The sequence below is a fragment of the Cavia porcellus genome, unplaced genomic scaffold (assembly GCF_034190915.1).
Source record: "Cavia porcellus strain 051 isolate PalLab524CR breed Dunkin Hartley unplaced genomic scaffold, mCavPor4.1 scaffold_10, whole genome shotgun sequence".
Taxonomy (NCBI): domain Eukaryota; kingdom Metazoa; phylum Chordata; class Mammalia; order Rodentia; family Caviidae; genus Cavia; species Cavia porcellus.
The window spans coordinates 15,570,645-15,595,881 of NW_026947493.1; the positions used below are offsets into that span (position 1 = coordinate 15,570,645).

The 25,237-nt window shown below is 37.3% G+C and overlaps 1 protein-coding gene across 2 annotated transcripts in view; it reads left to right on the plus strand.

Annotated features, from left to right (window-relative positions):
• LOC100722511 (ubiquitin-conjugating enzyme E2 E2) overlaps positions 1 to 25,237 on the plus strand; it is a 370,467-nt gene that overhangs the window by 309,540 nt on the left and 35,690 nt on the right. For both annotated transcript variants that reach the window (XM_003480168.5, XM_023561705.2), the window contains exon 5: positions 1,114 to 1,261. In XM_003480168.5, coding sequence (XP_003480216.1) covers positions 1,114 to 1,261 — 148 coding nt within the window. The remainder of the gene's footprint in view (positions 1 to 1,113; positions 1,262 to 25,237) is intronic.

Consider the following 25,237-nt stretch of genomic DNA (forward strand, 5'->3'; position numbering starts at 1 on the left):
AGCCCAACCTTTCCCTGACAAGTTTTTTCACTCTCTCTTGCTTATATAGGGCATATCTTTTTCAAGTCGGTGCATTTACTGAAAGACTAGCCATTAAAGTAGCCTAATTTATTGTAAATGGTCTCAATTCATGTCCCATGCACATTTTTCTTGCTTCAGAGCCATTTTTATTTTGGAGTCTCAGAACTCGCAACTTTGGAACATACAAAATTATTTATATATTTCAGTTTACAAATTTGGGAATTTATAATCATAATATTAATAAGTAGCATTGAAATCTATTTGTTACTTATGTAAGACTCATATAGCTGAAACTATTTTAAACTTGTTTTCAATTGTAAAAAAATTTTTTTGGACTGGGGATCAAATCAGTTGAAATTTTAAAATAATGTGACTATTTCAAAATTCCATGTAAGAAAAGAATAGTGATCTTGCTATCATAGGGAAAGGTAAACTATACTAATAGTACTTCAAAATATACAGCTTAATCGGGAAAGGGTTGTTAATTATAACTAATATAGTAATAAAACTAATAGCAAATTATAATTAACATAATAACTTAGTTTTATAAATTAACCATTATTTAGATAAATACCTGAGTTCATATTTTCAAATTGTATCATGAAAAACTCATTTCTTTTTATTAGTTATTCCTGTTTTGGGGTGTTGAATCTTAAAGTTGCATAAAATTTTAATACATTTGAAATCTGATAAAAATTTTCCTTTTGGGGCTGGGGATTTAGCTCAGCAGCATAAGCACCTACCTTGCAAGCAGGCAGTCGTGAGTTTGATCCCCAGTACGGATAAAAAGGAAAAGGACAAAAAAAAAATTCCCTTTTAGTTCTTCAGAAGTCATAGTTTTTCTCTCATAAACATTCCTATAATTACATCAAGAGTAAATTCAGTCCCTAAAATATTACATAACATGACTCTTCATCAAAAGCATAATGTCCTGATTTGCTCTTGGCATTTAGTTTTGTTCCCAGAGTGAAAGTTTATAAATGATGACACCTGTTTATTGCTTTTTCTGAGTACCTAAGGAAAACACAAGTGTATTTATCCAGTGGTCTGAACTATTTTGTTTAATAAAGTATGTATCTGCATTTCTTCTAGGTTACCTTCCGAACCAGAATCTATCACTGTAACATTAACAGCCAAGGCGTGATCTGTCTGGATATCCTAAAAGATAACTGGAGTCCAGCCCTAACCATCTCTAAAGTTCTTCTCTCCATCTGTTCACTTCTCACAGATTGCAACCCTGGTAAGACATTAGGATTAACATGGAACTTTCCTCAAGGTTTATATATCAGATTTTAGAACTTGTTTACTGCTCCTAATGCTACCACTAATACTAATGTTACTGATTTTAATTTTCTATACTGTATAACTTTTATTTTTAGATTGGATCTTCTCATTAGGTTTTTAAAGACTTATTTGCCAAAAAAAAGGAAAAAATAAAAGGTGATAAAAATTGATGAAAAATAATTTCAGATGAAAAAGTACATTTCAAGGATGCCTTAAATTCTCCTGGCAAATAACAATAAAAATTCAAGTTGAATAGCATAACCTTTAATTAGATGCCTACCACAAGATGTTAATTTGAGAAATATAGGCTATTAAAAATCTGGTAACAGCCAAGCAGCACCATATAGTTGTGATCTTTTGGCATCTTAATAACTGTGTCCTGACAAGCTATTAGAACTAACGGCTAAATGGTCCTGAAGTAGGAAATACAACTTCCCAGAAAAACTAAAGAGACTCTGTGGCTCACTGCCCTGCTTACCACTGAAAGTTCTTAGCCCTCAATACTCGTAATTATGTGTCCATTAACTAGCAAACAAAATAACTGCCAATTTTTTTTAAATCCAAGTATGTATAGTATGTTCATTGGTGTTCTCCATGGAAACATTGTTCTTTGAGTACTTGATTAATAACCTTCTCGCTGAATCAAATTTCATCTTCCATAGTTAGAAGTAAATTCTCTTCTACTTTTACATATTTGTTATTTCTTGGTAATAAAAAATTTTTAGGGAAAAAATTAAATTAATAAAATTGTAATGTATTTAAAATGTTTAACACTGAAAAGAGAACATAGTGAGGTCATTATAATAGCTTTTATATTGTATCATACTTCACAACCAAATAGAGAAGCCCAGGCATGCTACACTGTTAAGAGTTGGTTTTGCCCTTTCAATTCCATTATTGCTATTACTGTCCACCTTGTCTCAGTGACTGTGTAATTTCACTTAGAGGTAATGTTGCAAAATCATTTGTTTTCTCCCTTTTGGTGATTTGAGGTCTGTCACTTTGAATCAGTTGTATATAAAAATGTGTTCTCAGTCCAGGTGTCCTTGCTTGAAAAAATGGATTCATTTTTCCAAAGCTTTCTCTTTGAATTACTGTTCATTGAAGTAGTAGGGGATTTTAGAGTCTTTGGGGATATTTTTTGGTTTTGATGTTGGTAGTGGCAGTGGTGATTTTTGTTTTGTCTCAAAAAGTTACAGATGCATTCTACAAAAAAATTAAAATTGCTCCTCAATAAAGAAAATTACATAAATTTAAAAATACATACAGACATAAATTTTGAAAATAATACTATTAATAGTAAGAATAAGCCTAAAAATAATGGGCCTTAAAACTATAAACAGGCTGGGTGTGGTGGCACATGCCTGTAATCCCAGTATTCAGGGAAGCTGAGACAGGAGAATCGTTGTGTGTTATGGTTTGATAACTAGTGGTCAACTTAATGCCAGCTGGGTTACATCAGCATGCATTGAGAGAAGATGCTCCACCTGAGGAGGGGTGCCAGGATAAATAGGTGAGAAGAAGAGAGGTGTGGGGAGGGATTGAGGCATTATGGAGGCATTGTTGGTTCTCCTACGAGTTGCTGTCTAAGCTGTTGGTTCTCCTGGAGAAGCGTTGCTCTTCACATCAAGCATTGCTTCCTGGCTCCTGAGGGGAAGACATGTGCTGCCTGGTCTCCAGGGTGAACTCATCACGCTGCTTCCTGGCATGTACCCGACTGTGCTTGTTGTCGGAGGAGCTCGGGGCCTCCGTGTCACTGAGGACAGCTGTGGTTCCTTTCAGGACAGCCCCGCTCTTTGTTGTGAGTGTGACTTCTCGGCTCCAGTGTAGAACCCTCATCCCACTAGCACAGCTCCTTCATCCTGCTGGCATAGACTTTCTGGCTTCCACCGCTGACCCTTGGGTCTTCCTGGCATGAATCCGTAAAAGAGACTGGCGTGAGTCCTTCTTGTGGGCTCTGGACTTCCAGTTGGACTCGTGGAGGCGTTGTCCTGAGTTCTGGGTTTTTATCTGGACTCATGTGGGACATTGCCGTGGGGTTTAGACTCTTGACTAATTAATCTGTGTCGTTGGTGTTGTGGATAGATTTCCTGCATTCTCCTGTGTTAACTTCCGGTGACCATTATAAAAATATTATAAACTCCATGTCCTGATCTGAATTGTTCTCTGTGTACAACCCCTGACTACAACATTGTGAGTTCAAGACCAGCCTGGGCTACAAAATGAGCTCAAGGCCAGCCTGAACTGCAGAGTGAGACTCTGTCTCAAAAAGACCAAAAAAAAATTTTTTTTCCTAGTTGGCACCTAAGTATGAGTTTTGACTCTGCTAGATTCTTAAAAAGTTGATTTTAAATAAGTTAAATCCATTTTTTTTTGCTTAATAGACTACTTCCTGCTGTATGCTTTAAACCTTTGCATAGTTTTTTCTCCTTAAATTGAAATTGTACTTGAATCTATCCTGTTTGCAAATTATCGTAAGTATAAATTTAATGACTATGAGTAAGTTATCCTATACTGAATGTGTGGTTATTTTGACACTGGTAATATTTGGTATCAGCTCAGAAATAGGCCTTGCATGATGATACATGTTTAACCAACTTTAAAAATTCCCCCACTTTTATGCCTACATAAACTAATTTTTACATTTGTCTTTTTCAAGAATCTTTGTTACGTAAATGTTATGTTATTTGAAGGGATAACTGCACATCCTTATTAGTATGATATAGACAGAGGGCAGATAATGGATGTAAAAACCAGCTCCACTCTTACTGGTTTTGTGACCTTCAGTCAGTCACTTCACTTTTCTTTCCTTTGGTTTCTTGTATAAAATGAAGAGTATAACCAACCTGGGTTCCTGTAAGTTCAAATTAAAGAGGTGTATGTGAAAAACCTTTGTAAACAGTAGTATGTTGTTCTTGATATTTTTCTCAGTGTTTAGAGCACAAAATGGACATACAGGAGATGACTGATCAGTATCACTCAGTTGAATTTGAGAAAAGATAGTATTGAATTATCTCTAACACTATAACATCAGCATTGACACTCCTGGATTCCATCATCCAAGCCCAGTGCTAAATTAGTAGTGGTATTTGTGTTATCTTATGAGATAGATTCTCTCAAATGACAAACATCCAGTCCACGTGCTGTCAGCCAGTTGATGAGTATTCCATCAATAATTATAATGCTCCCAATGTGATGATCTAGGTGGAGCTAACTTAAACCTTCTGAAATCACCACTTAATAATGGTGTCTGCTGGACTTGGTATAGCGCTCTTACATGGCAGGCACTACTTGACTTGACTACCAGAAATAGCTCTGTCTGCAGCCAAGAGTAGTGACAACAGACATGAATAGAGGATAGTAAACTCTACGGGTCAGCACCACTTCCCCGATTCTCTAGGTTTAGTCCTGCTTGGTGAACCAAATTTAATTCACAGATTGCCAAAGAATACCAGTAAGGAATCAGGTGTCCATTTTTCATGAAATGCTGGTATTTGTAAATACTGTCTTCTCAAGTTACTATAAAATTGCAAGTTCTGATCTATTGGTTTCATCTTTTGAAATGTATTTTTGCTAGTTTTAGATTTTAAAAATTTTTTAGATGTTTTATGGTATTCTTTGTATGAACCATGTTTCTTAAGTATTGTTTAAATTATACTTATAAGTAATGAGTATTTGACCTCACAAAACTACCCTGAAAAGCCAGGCATTATGGTGCATACAATTGCAGAGGCTTAGGCAGGAGGATCAAGCCTGGGCTACATATGGAGACCCTGTCTCAAACAAAAGAAAGAAAACTATCCTGACAATTATGAGATAAGACAGGGACATATAGTTTCCCTGAACCTGGAGATTTATTTACAGAGTAATTACCAGAAATATATCTCATCTTTGTTTTCTTTTTTTCTTCCAGAAAAATATGTAATCTGCATGTTACATGATATTATTTTACTAATTTAATTCTGCTTTCCTATTTTCCTAAAGTATGATGATCTTGTTTCATTGTAAACAAATTATCCATACTGTCATTTAAAAGAAATTACTCCAAAATGGATCACTGTTATGGGACAATAGGAACGTTCAAAGAAAATGCTTTGAATAATGAGAAATTTTTGATAAGCTTGATAAGCTTGATTTTGAAATGTTTTACATGTCTTTACTTTTTAGAGATATATACTGAACTGCTTGCAAATAAAGTATTTGTTATCTCAGATTTGCGTGAAAGTAGTCTAGAAAGATTGGAGGGAGGTACATAGGGTTTGGAAGGTATGGGGTGTACCATTCTAATCTCTGAGTCCGAGTGAAGAGTACGTGAGAACTCATGATATAATGTCTTTCTACGTTGAATATGTTTGAAATTCTCCAAAACGCAGGGGTTTTTTGTTGTTGTAGTTGTTTGTTTGTTTCATTGCCAAAGATTACTTATACCAGCAAGCAGTGTAATCTGTAAATGATGTATAATTTGGCTCTGGTCATCCAAGCAGAATTGTATAGGCAGATCACATAAAAATGGTCAGAGCATATCCACGAACGTAAACACTGTTCTCCCTCCTCCCAGCCCCTAGATTTTTGCAAATCTTTCTTAGAACAACAAATAGAGTCAAGAATGATAACTCATTACCCTCAGTCTGCCACAGTGATTCACCTGGGCGTGAGCGCAGCTGTAACAGGCGTAATAAGAGCTTTGTTCTTCAAGTGTCTGAGCAGAGAAGTTCTACTGGCTCTTTTATACCCATCTGTGAAAGACAGAAGGACGGCTCTTCTCTCTAATATCATAGCTCTTTGTTTCAGATCACTTATGGCTTGTGTTTTAAAGAACTAATGTATGTCTTTCTGTACATTTTTTCTGATACCATGGCTTTACTTAACTATTAATTGCTTGGCTTTGGCCTGATTATTAGAGTTTTATAATTTATCATAACCAATGGTAGATGGGGACTGAAAAGTAAGATTATTTCCACCAATTTTATTTTGTAAATTATACTATGAGTGTGAACTAATAGACTGATGAAAGGTACATAAAACACTTTTAATAGGATTCCAGTACTTAGAGAACCTAGGACCTTGCTTCTACACACCCATTCCACTAAAGAACTAACAATGAACGGTTTAACCAGAATTCAAGTAACCTGTGAAAATGATAAGCCTGTATGTTCTTAAAGCAGACTAGCTTACCAGGAATGCAAAAATAAATAAATAAAAATTTTTAGAACACTCACTAAAGTTGGCTACATAAACACCAGGTACCTACAACTTTTTCAAATTAGAAATTTATAAAATACAAATATGTAGCCCAATATATAGCTATTGTTCATGCTGTTTGGGGGGAGGTTCTTTATGAAGAATTGGCTTTTCCTCTAGATTATTACAAACTGAATTCCAAAAGTCATTCTAGTCAGAGCTTCCAAACATGAATGTAGATTGACTGACAGTCATCATTTTAACTTGTCTGATTCCTGTGAGCCCTTTTTATTTTGAGATAAAGTTCACTAAAATTGCCAAACTAACCTCAAACTTTTGAGATCCTCTTGCCTCAGCCTCATAAGTAGTTGAGACTACAGGTTTCCATCACCATTTAACTTCTCTTACACTTTATACAAAGAATAGGAAAGCTTTAGCTATGGAGAGTTTCTGTGTTGGCCACCTGTCGTGTAGGAAACAGCTATTGTTAATGAGCCTACCTGGGTAGTTCTCATCATTTTCCAAAAAAGGATTGTGACTTTAGTATATAGATGAGAGACAGCTTCATAACTGAGCAAGTGTCCTGTATATTCTGTGGTTTTTCTGCTTGTGTGGACAAGATTTTATTTGCTATAATTATCAAGTGATACATTCCCTGAACACCCAATCTGTGCAAAAGAAAAAGGGCATTAACTCTTTGTTATTTTTATAGATCATTCTCTGAAAGTACTGACCAACAAAATCTTTGTTTCTTTCATAGTTTATATACATAAGTGTGGTTTAAAAAAAAAAAAAAACAGACTTTACTTGATTATATATGGGTTGTGTTAAAAACAAGCATTTGAAATTCTACCCTTTCCTCCTATTGAAAGAAAAAGGTGTTTGCAGAGACGGTTCCCATTTTGTAAAGAGAAAAGCAGATTTTGTACTTATCATCGCCCATGTTTCTTTTTTCAGTTCCATTACCTTATTGCTGATCTACAGAATAGCTGTCAACTTTACTTGACCCAGAAAGGGCTGTTCTAGACAGCTAACTTAGTAAAAATATTACGGGCAGTCAGACTCGGGCTTGACCCTAAAGGGAGGGTCAGTGCAGAGGGTAAAAACATTGCTGGAGGCGCATCTATGAAAGGCCAAACCTCAAGACAAAGACAGAACCATGAAGCCTAGTTGTTTCTCCAAGGGATAAGCAATAAATTAAAGATTATACTGTAGTTGACATCACCTGGCCCAATAAAGTCTAGCTGGACATTAGTCACACAAGTAGGTGATCCATCCTTTTCTAAAATGGTCTTGGTTCTTTGCATGTACATTGGCTGTGTGACCTACTTCCCCATTAGGTCAATCTTACCTAAGCAAGTATAGTTGTAATCTTACTGGCTGATCATGGTTTTGACTTATATTGTACCCCCTTGTGTTCTGCATGTTTCTGTGTTAAAAACTTCCTTTATACAGTGGGTCAGCAACAATCCACTTTTGAGTCCTCCTCCTATCTCTCAGGAGCTATGTCGCAGCAAAATTTCCTACCCTTAGCCTCTGTTTTTCCTTAAGATTTGTTCTTCAAGCCGGGTATGGTGGCGCACGCCTGTAATCCCAGCACTTGGTAGCCTGAAGCAGAAGGATCATTGCGAGTTCAAGACCAGCCTAGGCTACAAACTGAGCTTAAGGCTAGCCTGAACTGCATAGGGAGACTGTCTCAAAAAGACAAAAAAAAAATTCTGTTCTTTGGTTTTGGGGAACACAAATGGGATATGTAATGTCTAGCAAGCCGAGTTACTTCATTTCCCCTATATCGTTTGGGGCTACCACGATAATTGGAAGGAGATGGGAGTTTGCATTTGTTTCATGGATTCTAGTTTGTGATTTGTTGAGGTAATCAGAATTCATCATCCTTACTTGTCAGTTGCTTATGCCTTAACTTTTTATGCCTTGTCCTTTTTATGATTTTTTGATTTTTTTTGACTTTATAATGTTGTAGTTAAAATGGTGATACATTTAAGTTGACAACATGGGAAGATTATGATATTTCTTTGATGGGACATTTAACTTTTACAGGCATAGTCTTATATCCTATTTTCCTATATGCTGGAATATCCATATTCCTATATGCTGCATTTGGACTAATTGTTAAAATTCATTGGTGCTCTTTGCTTGTTTGACTTGTTTTTAACTGTTGTGGTTTGTTATCTTATCTTAGACAGCAGCGCTGTGGAGAAGTAATATAGTGTATTGCCTAATAGACTTTCATACTAGCCAAACTGTAGATTTATGAAATTTACGCTCTGGGACACTCTGGCCTAATTTCCCGCTCTATACCCCATACAGGAATGTTGAGCCTGCTTAGCCTCAGTTTCCTTTCAGGTCTGATCTTCTGCTGATGAGGAGGGAATCTTGGCCCTTGAGATTCTCCACTCTCACCTTTTCAGGCTGAAGGTGATGGCTAATGGGCAAACTGTATCAGACACTCACCATCGCATGAGAAGAAAAGACTTCTGATCTTTCCTGTCACTTTGTACTTTCCTTTTTAAAAGAATAGAGAGGGAGGAACTCTTCAATTGTCTCAACCTTTCCTTCTTATCCAGTAACTAACAACTTTAAAGTTGAGCCCATAGAAAATCAGCGTTTGCTAATGCCAGAGACAGGGAAATCATTTTAGAGGAGAAACACATACCCCATCTCTGGGTCAGATGAGATACCGAACATTTGCCCTTCTACGAAAGCACACATGAAAGCAATGCCCCCATACTGCAGTGTTTGGGCAGTGGTCTCTAGGATTGGGAAACTGAATCTGAGACACACTCTCCCCTCCCCCCGGAAAAAACTGACTTCTGAGTGAAAATAGAAGGGCTTTCCTATTTATGGGACTGCAGCACATTAGTTTAAGGGAGAATCCCCAAACTCCTGGCTCTCTTGCCTCTTAGGCCTGGTTCTCATCATGTATGTGTGGTAGGGAGGAAAATACATGTTACAGATAACTAGAGAGAAATTTTAGAGTGGATTTTGAGTAACACTTAGGCTTGTCTTGCTGCTAAAGAAGATTGCCGAGGTGATTATTAGGTAGATAGCACAAAAGTCTTGGAGATTTCTTTGCCCTAGGCCCAGGGCAGGATTTTTCTGAGCCATCACTTGCCCCGGTCTGACTCTGGATATGATCTCTTTTGTAGACTGGGAAGTGCTCCTGCCACTTCCAATTTGCCCTTTAATTTTTTTTCCTTCACTCTCTTTCAAAGAATTGGAGAGCAGTGGTTTAGGTCTCTTGATTATTGGTTTAATTTTACTAGCAATGCTTCCTTCTTTAAACGTGACTGTTGGAGCTAGAATAATTGTAGCTTGTGTTTTTAGAAATATATGCTGGAGTTAAGAATGTGAATTGCCAGAGAAGATATGGGTATACGTTGGTAAGGGTGGCAAGTCTGACCCAACCTATCCTCTGGCCACTGTCCAGATGGCAGCCCCCTGCTCTAGAGCAGATCACTAAGGGAGCATCTTGAGAAGATATAAAAACTAAGTAAAGATTAAAAGGAACACCTATTTCCCGCTTACCGTTTTACAGATATGAAACTCAATGTCCAGGTCTCTTACTCTTTTAAAATGTATTATTAAGCACTAAAAATTATGCAACCCTCACATGTTGAGAAAGGGCTGTTCAATATTTTTCTGTACCCACACCTAGCTTGCCTATCCTCTACAGGCAAAATAAAGTACAGAGGACAGCATCAATGATGACACCATTTTACAACTAAAATTATACTATAAGAGAGGAAAGAGGTCAGAATTACCTTATGTTCAGACTTTCGTTGCATTAAGAGATAATCCTTACTTGTGTTCAAAGTGGAAATGTAAGCCACAGGAAAACCAGACACCGCTGGCCCTTAAGGCATAACTGGATGCATCCGCTATTACTGAGTTAAACTGAGGCATCTACTGAACTGCATCCATCCCTGTCTGATTGTTTTGAAGCTTCTCAAGGACAGTATTCCTTATAGCAGATGAATAGAAAACTTGGCCTTCCTGTGTCCATGTGTTCTTTTCTCTCAGTTATCTCAAGAAGGATCAAACAAGATCTGGGAAAGTTTGCGGATAACCATGATAAGTACATCAGAATATTCAGAGGATTTATTCAGATGCATTAACTAGACTGGAGAGATGTAATGTTATTCTTAAACACTGACTTCTTTTAGAGACAAACAGCATTACAAGTTGCTATTACATGTGGAGATGAATATCATATTCTTAACTTTAGAAGGCCAGAAGGCAGGCAACCAGGAGAACAGCCAGTTCCTGCTGGAGCCCAGGCAGTCCCTACACAAGATCACTACTGGCCTGCCTACTACACAGAAGATTAGAATAGGAAAACAGACGTGTGTTCATGAAGGTCTAAGAAGGACAGGAACTAAGCCCTTCGATTATTTTAACCTGTCAATTATTTGTCTGCCTTCATAGTTTGTTTACAAGAAGTTTGGATAAAAACCTACATCGCTGGCTCCTGATTCAGTAGGACAGATTATTCTTAATGACAAGTTTATTACTTAGTCAGCTTCAGATTTTGTTTGGTTGGTTTTTTGTTGGTGTTTGTTTGTTTGTTTGTTTTTGAGACAGTCTCACTATGTTGCCCAAAGCTGGCCTCGAGCTCACAGTGATTCTCCTGCCTCAGCCTCCCAAGTGCTAGGAATACAGATGTGCACCACCATGCCTAGTTAGCTTCATATATTTTTTTAAAAAGTTACAAAAGAAAGCTTTTACTCTAGATAGTTCACCTGATACTTTAGTAAGATTCCGCCTCACTTTTATAGTTGAGACCAGGAGGAGACTAAGGGGAAAAAATAGAGAGACAAGAGAAAGTAGCTGCTTTGGTTGCAGCCTTAAAAGAAATACACTCTAAGTCTTGATTCTTGGGGATCCAAGAAAGTGCAGCAACTAAACTCACCATCTACTGCTGCAGAGAACCAGGCCACCTTAGGAGGTACTGTAATAAAAACTGTCAAAACAAGAGGCCCTCTGGGAAATGCCCTCTGTTGCAGAGGTGACCACAGAAATTTGGATTGCCTCGTGAGAGGGAGGCCCCAAGGATCAGACCTGTTGGTCCAACAAGATGGACGGGTCCCTGGGCACTCTGCCGTCTCCTTCTGGCCAGACCTTCATCTCCACTGAGGCGCTCTGGGTAGTCATAACCATAGAGGGAAAAGAAAACAACCTATTGCCAGACACTGGTGTGTGTGTCTTTGGTTCTTCTTTTCAACCCTAGCCTTCCTTCCAACCATCGTACTTCAATGAAAGGAGATAACTCACTATTTCTCAAAACCTTTAAGCTGTAACTAGGATGGCTTTCTCTTCTTCCATTCCTTTTTTATTATTCCTGAAAGTCCATCCTACTTAAATACTGTAATATATATGCACCCAGGTCAGGTTCGCCGCGTCTTCCTCATGAAGTTTGAGCAATTAAAGGCAAAATAGGAAGAGAATAAGGACTGCCCCAGTGTGCATACATCTCAAAGGTCCTAATATTTTTCCTCACCACAGGCAATACCCTCTAAGGCCTGAAGTTAAAAGACTATTGCCTTGCCTATAATTGATAAGGTGATAAGACTTACACTCTGTAACAGCCCTTACAACGCTCCAATCTTGGGAGCTCAAAAAACCAATGGAGCATAGAGATTAGTACAGGGCCTTATACTGTTAAATGAGGGAATAGTGCCAGTCTACACAGTGGTACCTAACCTGCACTCTGTTTTCTCAGATCCAGAAGATGCTGGTTGTTTTTTAGTGTTCAATTTAAAAGTGCCTTCTTTTGTCTTCTTTTCCATGCTCAGTCCCAGTTTCTTTACAGCTTTGGAATTTTTCATGGCCAATCCTCTTAACTGACTTGGTGTTCAGAGGTAGTCCTCATCTTTCTGGCCAAGTGCTTTCCTATGACTTTTCATGTTTTCAATGTTCCTGTCCTGCAGTCACAGTCCTGCAGTATGTGATGATATACTGTTATATGCTCCCTCAGAAGAGCTCTCTGCTGAATTTTCTAGCACACAGAGTATATAAGATCTCTAGGTCTGTCACAACTTTGCAGCCTTAAGGTAAAATACTTGAGCCTTATCTTATCTAAGGAAACACAAAGGCTGGGGGGAAGAGAGAATTAAACCAATACTTTCCTTCCCACAGCCCAAGACCCTAAAACAGCAAAGAGGAAGAATTACAGGATGTTGTTACCTTTAGATAGCTGATATATAGTAAAATCACACAACCCCCCTATTAGTTTATGAAGAAAGCCCAAAAGACAGATACCTGTATTTTAACCTGGGAACCTGATTCCCAAACTACATTCTAGAAGCTTCAACAAGCTCTTCTTTGTGAAGCATAAAAATTTATTACCCAAGTGGGTCCCAGTCCAAGTCTATAAAAGCAACTCTTATCTCTATCCAATGATGTCAGTGGAAGACTTCCAAATGATATAGGAGAAAAAAACTCTTAACCTACTAGATGTCCATACAAGTTCCTGTTCACTAAAATCAAAGGATGAATTTTCGGAACAACTGAGTTAAGAGCACAATATATTTATTGAGAGAAATAAAACTCTCTGAGAATGAGACAGAAGGGGTCCTGAGATGGGTTGCCAAACAAGCTCTTCTGAATGCCCTGCCACTGAGCCAGTCAGCAGGACACCATTTCAATCTGTATGTTAGTAGATAACTGGGAATGCTTTCACAGGATCAGGGACCTGCTCAACAGCCTGTAGGGTTTCTGAGACATGAATTAGACACTGTAACAAAAAAAAATGGCCTGTGTGCTGGAGAGCTGTGGCTACCATAGCTCTCCTGGTACCAGTGGATTCAAGTTGATTTCAGACAAAGATCTCGCTGTATATGCACCTCACATTGTGGCAAGACTTCTTCCTTGCAAAGGGAGTCTGTGGCTTTCAAACTACCAACTTCTTAAATAACAGTTTCTGCTGCTAGAAGGACCGGCTATTAAGATAAAGACGTACTCTTTATTAAACCTTGTTCACCTATGTAGCAGAAAAGGAAAAAATTGAGGCTGAAAGACATGACTGCAAATAGATAATTCTCTAATGTACCAAAGAAGATTTGTTAGACACACTCCTCACTGACCCGAATTTGACTCTCTTCTGTGATGGCAATTTCTTCATGGAAAATGGAACCTAAAAAAGGCAAGTTATACAGTAGTGACTCTACACCTAAAAGTTCCTCACTTGGCCCTGGAATTAGTGTCCAACTAGCAGAAATCATAGCTCTTACAATAGCTTTATAACTCAGTAAAGGACAAAAAGTCAGTATTTATACAGATTCAACGTATGCTTTCCTAGTGCTGCATACTCATGCAGCCATATGGAAAGAAAGAAATTATCTAATAGCCAATACATCTCCCATAAAGTATCACAAAGAGAGAGAGAGGAACTTCTATCATATGGTTTATATGCCTTCCAACATGATGATAATTCACTACAGAGGACACCAAAACTGGCTATGTTTACTGGCTATGTCTTAAGAAACTCCACTGTCTGATACAGCTGCAAAAGAAGCTACTGGGAGCCCTCCCTTCAGGCTGCTATGATCGGGGAAGGGTCCCTGGATCATACTTGCCCCAAATATGCTCACTCAGAAATAAAATGGGCTCTCTCCTGTGGCTGTCAGTTCCTTCCATCAGGATACTTACAGTCAGGTGATGGTATATTGTTTCTTCCTGGTGCTAGTCAACAGAAAATTATCTAGTGTTTGCATCAGACCTTTCACTTAGCAGAGTATATAGCTCAGCAGCATAAGTGCCTGCCTGGCAAGTGTAAGGTCCTGAGTTTGATTCCTGATCTCAGAGTTGGAAAAAAAACTTTCACTTAGAAAGAGACAGACCAACCAGATGGCCTCAAAGTTATTCATAAGAAAGAAACTTTCTCAGGCAATACGAAAAACAGCTAAGACATATGAGATCTGCCAAAAGCACAATCCTTTTAACTGGACAGTAGCCCCTCCAGGTATATAGAGACAAGGTAAATACCTTAGAAAAGATTAGCAGCTCGATTTTGCTCATGCCAAGGAATAAGGAGCCACAATACCTATTGGTTTAAATGGATAGATATTTTCACGAACTGAGTTGAGGCCTTTCCATGTAGAACAAAAAAAGTAAAAGAGTTGGTAAAGGTTTTGGTCTTAAAAATTATCCCCACATTTAAATTTCCTCAGAGCTTACAGGGTGATAATGGTCCTTCTTGTAAAACTAACTGTTACATAGGGTATCTCTCAGGCACTGGGCATTCTCTATCACCTTCATTGTGCACGGAGGCCACAATCATTGAGAAAAGTAAAAAAAATATATCACTGAGACCCTAAAGAGACATCTTCACAAAGTGACTAAATAAAACCTATCTATAGTGGCTTCAAAGTAAGAAAAACACCATAAATTCTAGGCCTCAGTCCATTTGAAATGCCCTTTTCTTACTAATGAGTTTCTCTTTGATGGAGAAACATGTCTTTCTAAATGATACCACCTCACTGGCTAAATTCCACCAGGCTCTTTAACAACTAATTGAAGCTCAGCCTAAAGAGAACGGAAATCCCATATTTCACCCTAGAGACTTAGTACTGGTAAAGTCTTTTCCCTCATCATTCCTTCCCTAGGTTCAGCTTGGGAAGGACCGTACATGGTGGTACAACTTCATCAGCTGTCAAGGTAGCAGCGTAGGCTCCTAGGTACACTCCACTCCCCTCAAGCCCTGGTAACATGAAACTCGCTGAGTGTGAGCAACCATCCAAATACCCCTGTAAACCCATAGAAGATTTGAAATTTTTGTTCAAAAAGAAAAATATTTTTCAGATAAGTAATCTAAGATGCTCCCTTTACCCTTTCACTAATTATTTTTCCACTCTTAGGAGAGTGCAGTTTCTTTCTGGTGTAGGTACAAGAATATGCAGTCCTTACAACAAACATCTTGCTGCTTCCCTGTCACGTACATCAAGACTTGCTTGGTGGTTATCCCCACTTCAAAGACTTGAGTAAAATAAGCCTCAAGACCACATTGATGAGTCATAAAGTTCAGTGGTTCATAGTTCAGCCCACTGTTATAAGGTAATGGAGTGGCCTTTGACCTCTGCCCTTAATGATCCTGGATATAATCAGACTTTTTCTGAAAATGTCACTGAAGCATCTCTACAAACTCTAGTGGAACCACTATTAATAGTAAGGATTCTGTCGCGAGAGCCAACAATCCTTAATACAAAGATAGCTACTTTCAGGTATGCGATGATTATATGTGGTTAACTCCCACTGTAAGACAATTTAGTAAAAAAGCCCCCTTATGTTGGGAACAAAGAAATCACTCCTGTTTTCATTGGCCTAACACACATACACACACACACACACACACACACACACACACATAGTATGTAAAGTTATGCATTCCATACTTTACAGGTCAAAGACTGGTTTACAACAGACTGGTTTAGTTGCCCTAAAATTAGATAAGAAGCCCTCAAGGACATTCATTGGTCCCATGGAACCAACTTGTGGCCCTGGCTGCCCTCTGGATGGATAGGGAGATGCATGCTGATATTTGCCTGGTTACAAGGCAAGAGTGTCAAAATACTGACAAACCTGCTGATTTACCCCATCTATAACATTGGTGGCCTAAGAGTGTATTTCGCTGATCTGATCACTTGGCTTCTATCTTTGTCCCAAGATTTGAAAATGTTGTACAATTCATCAAAGCCTTGACTTAATGGACCTTAAATGATACCTTGACTGGTCTCTCCTAAATTTAAAAAACAAAATTAATGAGATAAGCTGTCCTCCAAAATAAGATGACATTAGACATCCTAACAGCAGTGCAGGGGGGTATTTGTACAATTATAAAAGTGAAACTCCTGATCCTTCTGCTGATATCTTGCTAGTTTTTCAAGATATTAAATGAAGGGTTAATGCCACTTCAGATTCTAAAATTCCCTAGACTTCTCTTTACCCTCTTTGTGGGATACTATTACTGGTGAAAACATTTGTATTCATAATAGTCTTATGGATCTTATCTGTTGACATATGTGTATGTAACTGTTTCTTTGGTCTTGTCTCCTCCAGACTTAAAAGCTATTCACCTACCCAAGACAAAAACGTTTGGCATCTATCAAGGGCCATTAGATAGATCCTCTAGAGAGTATTTCTGACTGCCAATCACAACCCTCTTCAACCAAAACAGCCAGTCTCCCCGTACTTTTCCCCATCACAGGAGTTAAGGGTATCTTTTCAGAGGGAGAAAATTATAGACAGCTAAGTTAAATGAAAATTATTGTAGGCAATCAGACAGGGCTAGGTCCTCAAGAGAGTCAGTACAGAGGATAAAAACACATTACAACTGTGGCTAGAGACACATCTGTGAAAGGCCAGGCCTCAAGACAAAGGCAAGATAACCAGGCCTACAAGTCTCCCCAATAGATAAACAATAAATTAAAGACTACACAATAACTGGCATCACTTGGCCCAATAAAGTCTAGCTAGACACCAGTCACTCAGGTAAATGACAAAGACCTTCTGATACATCTCTTCCTAGAAAGGTCTTTATTCTTCCCATGCACATTGGCTGCATGACCTACTTCCTCATTAGATGAATCTTACCTAAGCAGCTGTACTTGTAATTTTATTGATTGATCATAGTTTTGACTTTTACCCCCTTGTGATTGTGCACCCTTGTGATTCTTGTTGCTCAATAAAATTTTCCTCCTCTTAACCTCTATTGTTCCTTAAGTTTTGTTCTTTGATTTTAGAAAATACAAACTCGACATATCTGACACCTAGCAAGTTACGAATTACATTTCTTTCCCCTATAGCAGTACTATCAGCATTTGTAAAGTAGGTGAATCGTTAGTGTGGCAATTTATGATTCCTTCCTTTTTGTTTCTTTTTTGACAATTACAGAGTTGTTGTGATGCTTTTTAGGATTCTGATAGATGTTCCATTAACAGCATATCCAGTAAATCTCACCAATTACATATAATGGAGAGGTCAGCCTCATCAGTTATTTCTTAAATAAATTGTAAAAATTTTAAGTGAAGAAAGACGTAACACTTTTAAATCCACATAGGAAATATTAGTAAAATGTTTAAAAGACTTTATTTTATCAAGGAAAGAACTAAGTAGATTTTTTACACAGTCACCAAAGTAGAAGAAATAGTTATAAAAAACCTTAATGTGTCCCTCATCCAACTTCAGAACATTTGCTTTTACCATAGTTTAAAAGTTTTGATATTTTTATAGGTTTTCATGGCAACTCCTTTTAAATAAGATATTATAGTAAACTTTAGAACAAATTGTTGGATCAAAATTTTATTACTATTAAAACTGGCAAGGGTCAAGTTAGTGATATGTTACTAACTGATGGTGTGTGTATTGCTATGGGATGTAGACCACTGAGTAAAAATTTTTATTTTTGGTTGTTCACTGCACTAGGAATTCGAACCCTGAAGTTTATACAAGTTAAGCAGATACTGTACCACTGAACTACAGTGCTGGACCTGTTTGGGAGTTTTTACTGTGTTTGTTTTGGGGGAGAAGTGAAGATAGTATTTAAATAACATTTCTGAATCTTATTTCAGGACAGGGGATATAGCTCAATGGTAGGGCACTGACCTAGCATGCATGTGTCCCTGGATTTGATTCTGTTGTACCAAAAAACATAAAATGTTTTAAATAATACATAGTTGAATATTTAAAATTCCAATAATGCACTTAGTGCTTTAATGTGGAAATTTGAGTCTGAAACAACATAATAAAACTTCTCCTGCTTTCTGGAAATTGAATTGTGTTGACAGAACATTCAGATTATTGAATAACATTTTCTTTTTAATTTATTTATTTGAGACTGATGATATCTATAGAAAAACACTATACTTACAAAAAATACTATACTTACAAAGTTGTATATTCCTACCAATATCTGAGTCTGAACAGTTACCTTTATTTTTCCTTACTTTCTAATTCATCTTTCCGTTTAATATCTGGCTTGAGCAAGGTACTAACAGTAAGAGCATTCAGGAATTCTTATTCAGAAAACAAGACAATATTCTGAAACACCAATTTAGTTATTTCTTCATAACCACAATGACTATTTTTTTTCCTCTTTATGTCTATCTTTAAGAGATCTTAGAACAGTAGTGACAGTCTATGGCACATGTGCCACAGTGGGTTGTTTGTTGTCATTGCAAGCTCAAAAGTTTCACTATCACTGTTGTAGAGCTTAATTGTGGGTGTTGAATTTTTGTTTTATTGGTGGAAAATTTCCTTAATAAGCAGGATACTATTTTTCATTAAAAGTATGTTCCTAGAAAAAAATTATAAATCAAAATATATTAAATGTATTTGAAGAACATTTTACTTAAGAATATCCTACAGAAAAGCCTATTGCTAACTAAGCAATTAGAGTACAGGTCCATGGGTTCTAGCCTTAAAAGTGGGGGAGGAAGAGAGAAAAATAAAGTATGGCTTGTTTTCCTCTCTAAGCACTGCCTCTCTTCTGACATAATATTTCCAAATAAGTCATATGGTTTGTCATATTTACGTGCCTGGAAAAACAAACAAAAGCCTAGCTGTGTGGCTACAGGCAGGTCTACATCGGGGATTGAACCCAGACCTTCAAGCATGCATAAAGAGTAGTACCATTTGGAAGAGCGCTCCCATCAGGAAGGTGCACCACCTTTTATGCAGAACACTGCCACAGTGGTGTGGTGGCGATGATATTCTGAGGGCATCTTTCTTTTCCAGGGTGGCTCTTATGGTGAACACATTCATACACTGTCTAATTCAGATGCACTAGGGAGATTAGGGAGAGTGGAAATGTAGGGAATATCTTTATATAGTTTTTCTAGCCTTGGCTGTCAACAATATGTTCCATAAGAAAAACTGTAGGGGACTGGGGATTTAGCTCAGCGGCATAAGCACCTGCCTGCAAGCAGGCTGTCGTGAGCTCGATCCCCGGTACTGGAAAAAAGCAAAGCAAAAAAAAAAAAAAAGAAGAAGAAGAAAAACTGTAGAAGAGGAACACTCAGCTTAACAGTGCATGAAATATCACTGATATAAATGCACGTGAGAACACCAGCCCACGTAGTCAGGTTGGGAGGGTACATTTACTGAGTGATGTGTATAGGCTTTGTCTTGGTACAGTCTGCAGGGGGTGATGTATTTAACTTGAGCTTTTTTCAGAATGTTTCTGTTGGCATTCGTAATCAAAATATTATAATTTAGAGTTGTGATTGACAAGTTCAGAAAGTTAATAAAGTCCAATTTAGTAAAAGTTTCAAGTGCAAGATTACTGTTTGAAGGAGAATTTTTTTGCTCATTTTTTAGTTATCTGGAAAAGTGACTTAAAGCTGCAATACTGTAACTAGACAAAGAAGCCTTTGATTTATATTGGAAGTTGCATTTGGAGAATTCAGGTTATGTGTATATTCACAGGGCTCATGTCCAAGAGACGATATGCTACAGTACCAAAAAAAAAGAAGGTTCAGGTTATCTTCCTTGATAACGTGTCTATATTAGGTTTTTCATTTTCTTTGTCTTCAAAATGGAAATATTACTGAGTTTTAGAGTTTGTTTGGAGTTTTAGGGGTTATTTTTTAATTTCTTCAAAATGATCCTTGCTTTTTAATTTTTTTAAATCAAGTATCCTTTAAAGATAAAGATCTTAACTTGAGTCCCTTTGCTTTGCAGACTCAAATCTGGTGGGCTCAGCAAAGTGCGTGTCAGTTTGTCTCATAATATTGCTGTAGATGTCTACATCATACTGATCTCAACATTTTAGCTCTGGCTTTGACCTACTTTGACTTAGAGTTTCTTTATGCATACTTTTTTGTTCTATAATTAATATAAATCTAGACATGGTTAGCTTTGTAACAATTTTTTTTGTTACAAGGTCTGTTCTCCCTGCAGAAACCTCTTTAATTTTATTGATTTGTAAGTTGATCTTATTAAAAAGCTATTATTTCTGAATTTATGATGAAAATTGCCTTTAGTGTACTTTTTAAAAGATACTTGTTGCCAGGGATATAGCTCAATGGCACAGTGCCTGCCTGGCAAGCATGAGGTCGTGAGTCCAATTGTTATGGCTTGGGTCTAGATTATACCCCTGCCAAAAGCCTCATGTGGTCTTAAGTGAGGCTTTTCAGAGGTGGCTGGATATGGAGTATGTGATGCTGAGATAAAGGGTGTGTGATTGCTGAATTAGCCCACTGATTGGTTCTGGGTAGTATGGATGATGGGAAAGCCCACCCTGGGTGTCAGTGCTACCCACCCTAAGAGCATCAAGCCTGGATAGAATATAAGGGACAGAAAACCTGCTGCGGCCTTTGCTCACTGCTTGCTGAATTTGCGGCCTCCTGTCTTCCACCTTCTAAGCCATGAATTGTTTTTTTCTCCTTTAATGCCCCTCTGCCATAGCACCCTGCCTTGGAGACAGCTAGTTATAGACTGGAACCTCTACAAACTATGAGTCCAAATAAACTTTTCCTCCTTTAACTTTAGGATTTGGATATTTTGTGTCAGCATTGAGAAAAAGTAACAAAGATAATACTATTTCAGAGTTTTCCTTCTTAGAAATCACCAGTGATCTCTTTTATTTTTGATGGTAGGGATTGAACCCAGATCTTCATGCATGCTAAACATGCCAATGCATCTTCTTGTTGTTGTTGTTATTGTTTAGAGAAACACTAAGAAGGAAATGATGAGGTAGTGTAGATTAGTACTTAACTAATTTCTATACCCTCTGAAAACTTCCTCCACTGAAAACAATCTTTCTCACTGTTAAAAATCACTACATCTTTTGTGTCTGATGTCCATTAGTGAATAGGGCAGAGATGAATTTGTATTTTCAATTGTTGTCAGTGAAATGCTCTGAAAGCACAAATAAATTGCAAAGAGAAGCAAACCTTTAATATAAACAAACACTATTTATTTCCTCACACTTGAATATGTCTTCTATTCTGAACTGTTACTCAAGGAATGATACAAAGACATTCTTTCCCTTACTTCAAGAATTTCTGAAGTCAAGAACATTTAGTTTAGACTTTAATGAATTTTTCTTTCATTCATTTGACTCTGCTATTCTTCTAGGTCTCATCTGAGTTAAAGAAGTCATATTACATTGATATACATATTACATTGATATATCCAGTCATGTTTATATCAGCACAACTCATAATTGTTAAATTTTAGAAGCAGCTTATGGGTTCAGATAAATGGATAAGACAGTGTAGCATTTATACAAAATGGAGCATTAGTCTGAGATAAGGAAGAATAAATTTGAGTCTTTTGTAGGAAAACAAATGTACTTTGAGACCATAAAGCTAAGCAAAATAAATCAGATACACAAATATCACATCTTTTTTCTTACATGAGAAACTCAACTTATAAAGAGCAAAATAAAAGATAGGAAACAGGGAAAGAGATCTTTTACAGACTGACGGGGACCATGAGATATAGGGAGAAGAGACAAAGATGAGAAGAAGGAAACTTAAAAAGCATTAAAGTGTATTATGAAGGAGTATCCACTCACCCATTTTTTACATGATGTTTATGCCTCTGGACCACTGGACTGAAGAACATGAGCCAAGTTAAATTTAAATTGTAGGTATCAAATGTATTGTGTCCAGAAACAGGAAACAGGTACTAACAAAAATAAAAATCTTAAAGTTTAAGTGGAGAGCAGAAAGATTTTTTAAATTCATTTTTTAAATGAAAATAACTAGAGATTATAAATTTTTAATTCAAGTGATTGATTCTTCTCATTTTGGAATAAAAGAACATTTTTTAATGACAGGGAAAAGAATTATGCAAGGATTCTGTATTATAGGTCAGAGATTTTTCCTTTTCCCTTAGTAACTTCACACAGTTTTTTTTTTAGCCAGGGATTTAGCTCAGTGACACAAGCACCTGCCTGCAAAGTGCAAGGCCATGAGTTCGATCCCTGGTACCAAAAAAAAAGAAAACACAGTTGTTTTGTTAATGTTTGTTTTGCTTTGTCTATCAGAAAACACAGCACTGATTTAATGTCCAATCAAAGCCACTGTTTTAACCATATAATTTATATATATGCTAATAATATATGTTCTTTCCTATAATTTCATTTATTTTTTTAGTGACTGTCTCTATGTTTCTAATCATTTTATTGAGTTATTATTTCACTGCAAATAGCTCAGTTTTTTGTGTGGCAAAGTGACATAAATAAAAGGCTGAAGTTTTTGTGGTAGTGTGCTAAGGAACACTCACTATTTTGGTTTATATATACAGCTTGTTTCAAGAGAAGCATATCTATATCTGGCTTTGCTAAGAAGATTTGTTCCAACATGACATTTTCTTTTCTCTGTCATTTGTCTAACAGTTCTGTAGGTTCTTGGTCACCACACAAATAGAATGGTTTCAGGTGTTATTCGTAGGAAAGGATTTGCTGAATGTGTGTTACCACTTAAAATACCAAGGAATAGGGCCGGAGGTGTAACTCGGTATTAGAGTGTATACTTAGCATACATGAGACCCTGGGTTCAATCTGCAGCACTAAAAAGTAAAACTTAAATACCTAGAAATTATGAGATTATTGAGTAGCTGACTATGCTTGTATAATTCTTTAGTTCTTTTATCACATGCCCCTTTAAGCTCTGTACTCAGTTTCTTTGTTGATTAATTTATTTTGCAATTTAGATTTGTTTCCATTCAGTCCCATATCTGCAGTGTGATTGTTAAAATGATAAGCTTGTTTTTAATAAATGAAATTATTCTGATGGAATTTATTGTCAAAATTACTTGTACTTGGTTATAAATAATGGATTTTATTTCATGTAAAGTTAAAAAGTAAATGTATTGTACAGTTCAGTAGTAATGTATAAAAACATTCTTGTGAGTGTTAAACTTGATTGTTTCAACTATATTGGGAGTTTCCCAGGGGAGTGGCACACACCCATCTGGGTGGCTCCTGGAGGCGTGGTTTTGGAGTCAGTCTGTCCCCTGGCACTGTGCCTGACTGCTATGACCTGAACAGCAATACTCCACACACAATTCTACATGGTGTTTCTGCTCTGGCGCTGCTTTACCATGGACTAAATCTTTTCAGCACATGAGCCAGATTAAACTTAAGAAAGCTGACTAATGCAGCCCTCCAGGATGTTGGCAGCATCTTGCCCTTAGGAGGAAACCTAAATTTAAAGGCCACAGTGTTTAGAGGCCAACAGGAGACATTCATCTGTATCTCAGTGTAAACCCTTGTGTGACTTTCCCATTCCCCTCTGAGTTGACTGTTCAAAATATACCACCGACTGAGACCACTGGCACGGAGGTGGCCCTGTGTGATCATGCTGAATCCTCTCCCTCCATCCCCAGGGCCTCACAGATGCTAGGGAAGTGCTCTACCACTGAACTGTACCTCAGCCCTGAAAATGGAAAGTACAGCTTTACCATTTAAACCAAACCAAACCAAACAAACAACAAAACTACTAATTGTTTTGTTGTTTGTTTGGTTTAGTTTGATTTGGTTTGGCTTTGGTTTTGTTTGGGGAGGGGGGTTTCGGTACCAGGGATCGAACTCAAATGACCTCACATTCACCAGGCAGGCACTTATACCACTAAGCTAAATCCCTGGTGCCTCACATAATTTTTAAAGAATCCATATGCCTAGAGCAGTGATGATAAACTGTTAGAGCTTTCAGTGATACAAACAGCCCTCTGTGGCACACATATTTGCCACCAGTGGTCTAGAGTCTTCATTAATGACACTATACTTTGCTGTAGTTCTCACCCTAGCATTATTGTAAGGAAAAAGTGGTGTGTGTAGACCCCTGTAAATACTGTGAAAGCTGCAAGTGTCATTATGTGGGATGTATTCAACTGACAGCCCATATTAGTTGTATGAGGGATTGTGATCTGACCTTTGAGATGTCTGAAAAAGCATTTCAATCCCTATATATCTATAAATGACTTCTTAGTTTTGTGAGTTAGACATTTTTGCAGAGGATGAAATTTATTTTTTGAAAGAAAGCCAGTAGAAAGAATAAATTGTAAGTCAAACTTGACATAATGATTTCAGTTTGCTTTTAGGTGCGTATCTAGATAATTTAAATATTTAGATGAATATTTATCTGTCATTTATAAAATGAATTCTAAATCTATTTCTTTATTCCCAGCACCCACAATACACAAATTGTATCCCCTCATGCAATTTCATCTGACTGAAGAACCTGTTTATTTCAAGTCTGAGTCTTTCTCATCGTTTACTACCAGCCTAGCGTTCCATTTCTCTTCCCTTGTGTCTTAGGCCTAAAAGACAACTTAAAATATGTCAGGATATAACATTGTATGACAAACACCTAGAAGCAGTTACTGTGTGTTATTAGAGGGGGAGTGAAAGCTGGTTGTTTATAGATAGGTTTAAGTAAGTTTAATTACTAGACTAGATACACTTTATTATCTGGATTGTTCATTGTCTTTTGAAACACATCAATGTAGACTTTTGTTTCTGATCATGAAGACATAACAGGAACCAGATTTTCACTGCTAATTTAAGCAAAAAGAAAACTAGACATTGGAAAACAAGTGGCCCAGGATTACAGTCCCTGAGAAAAGAGAAACAGATGGAATGGGCCCAAAGATTGCCCTAGCTTACTTCTGAGAGGAACGTTCTGGGCTGCAAACCACGCAGAATGAGTTCACTAAATTGAGAAGATACACAAATTTGGAATTACCAAAATGAATAGTGCTTTGGGACAGAAATGCAGGGAAAAGGGGC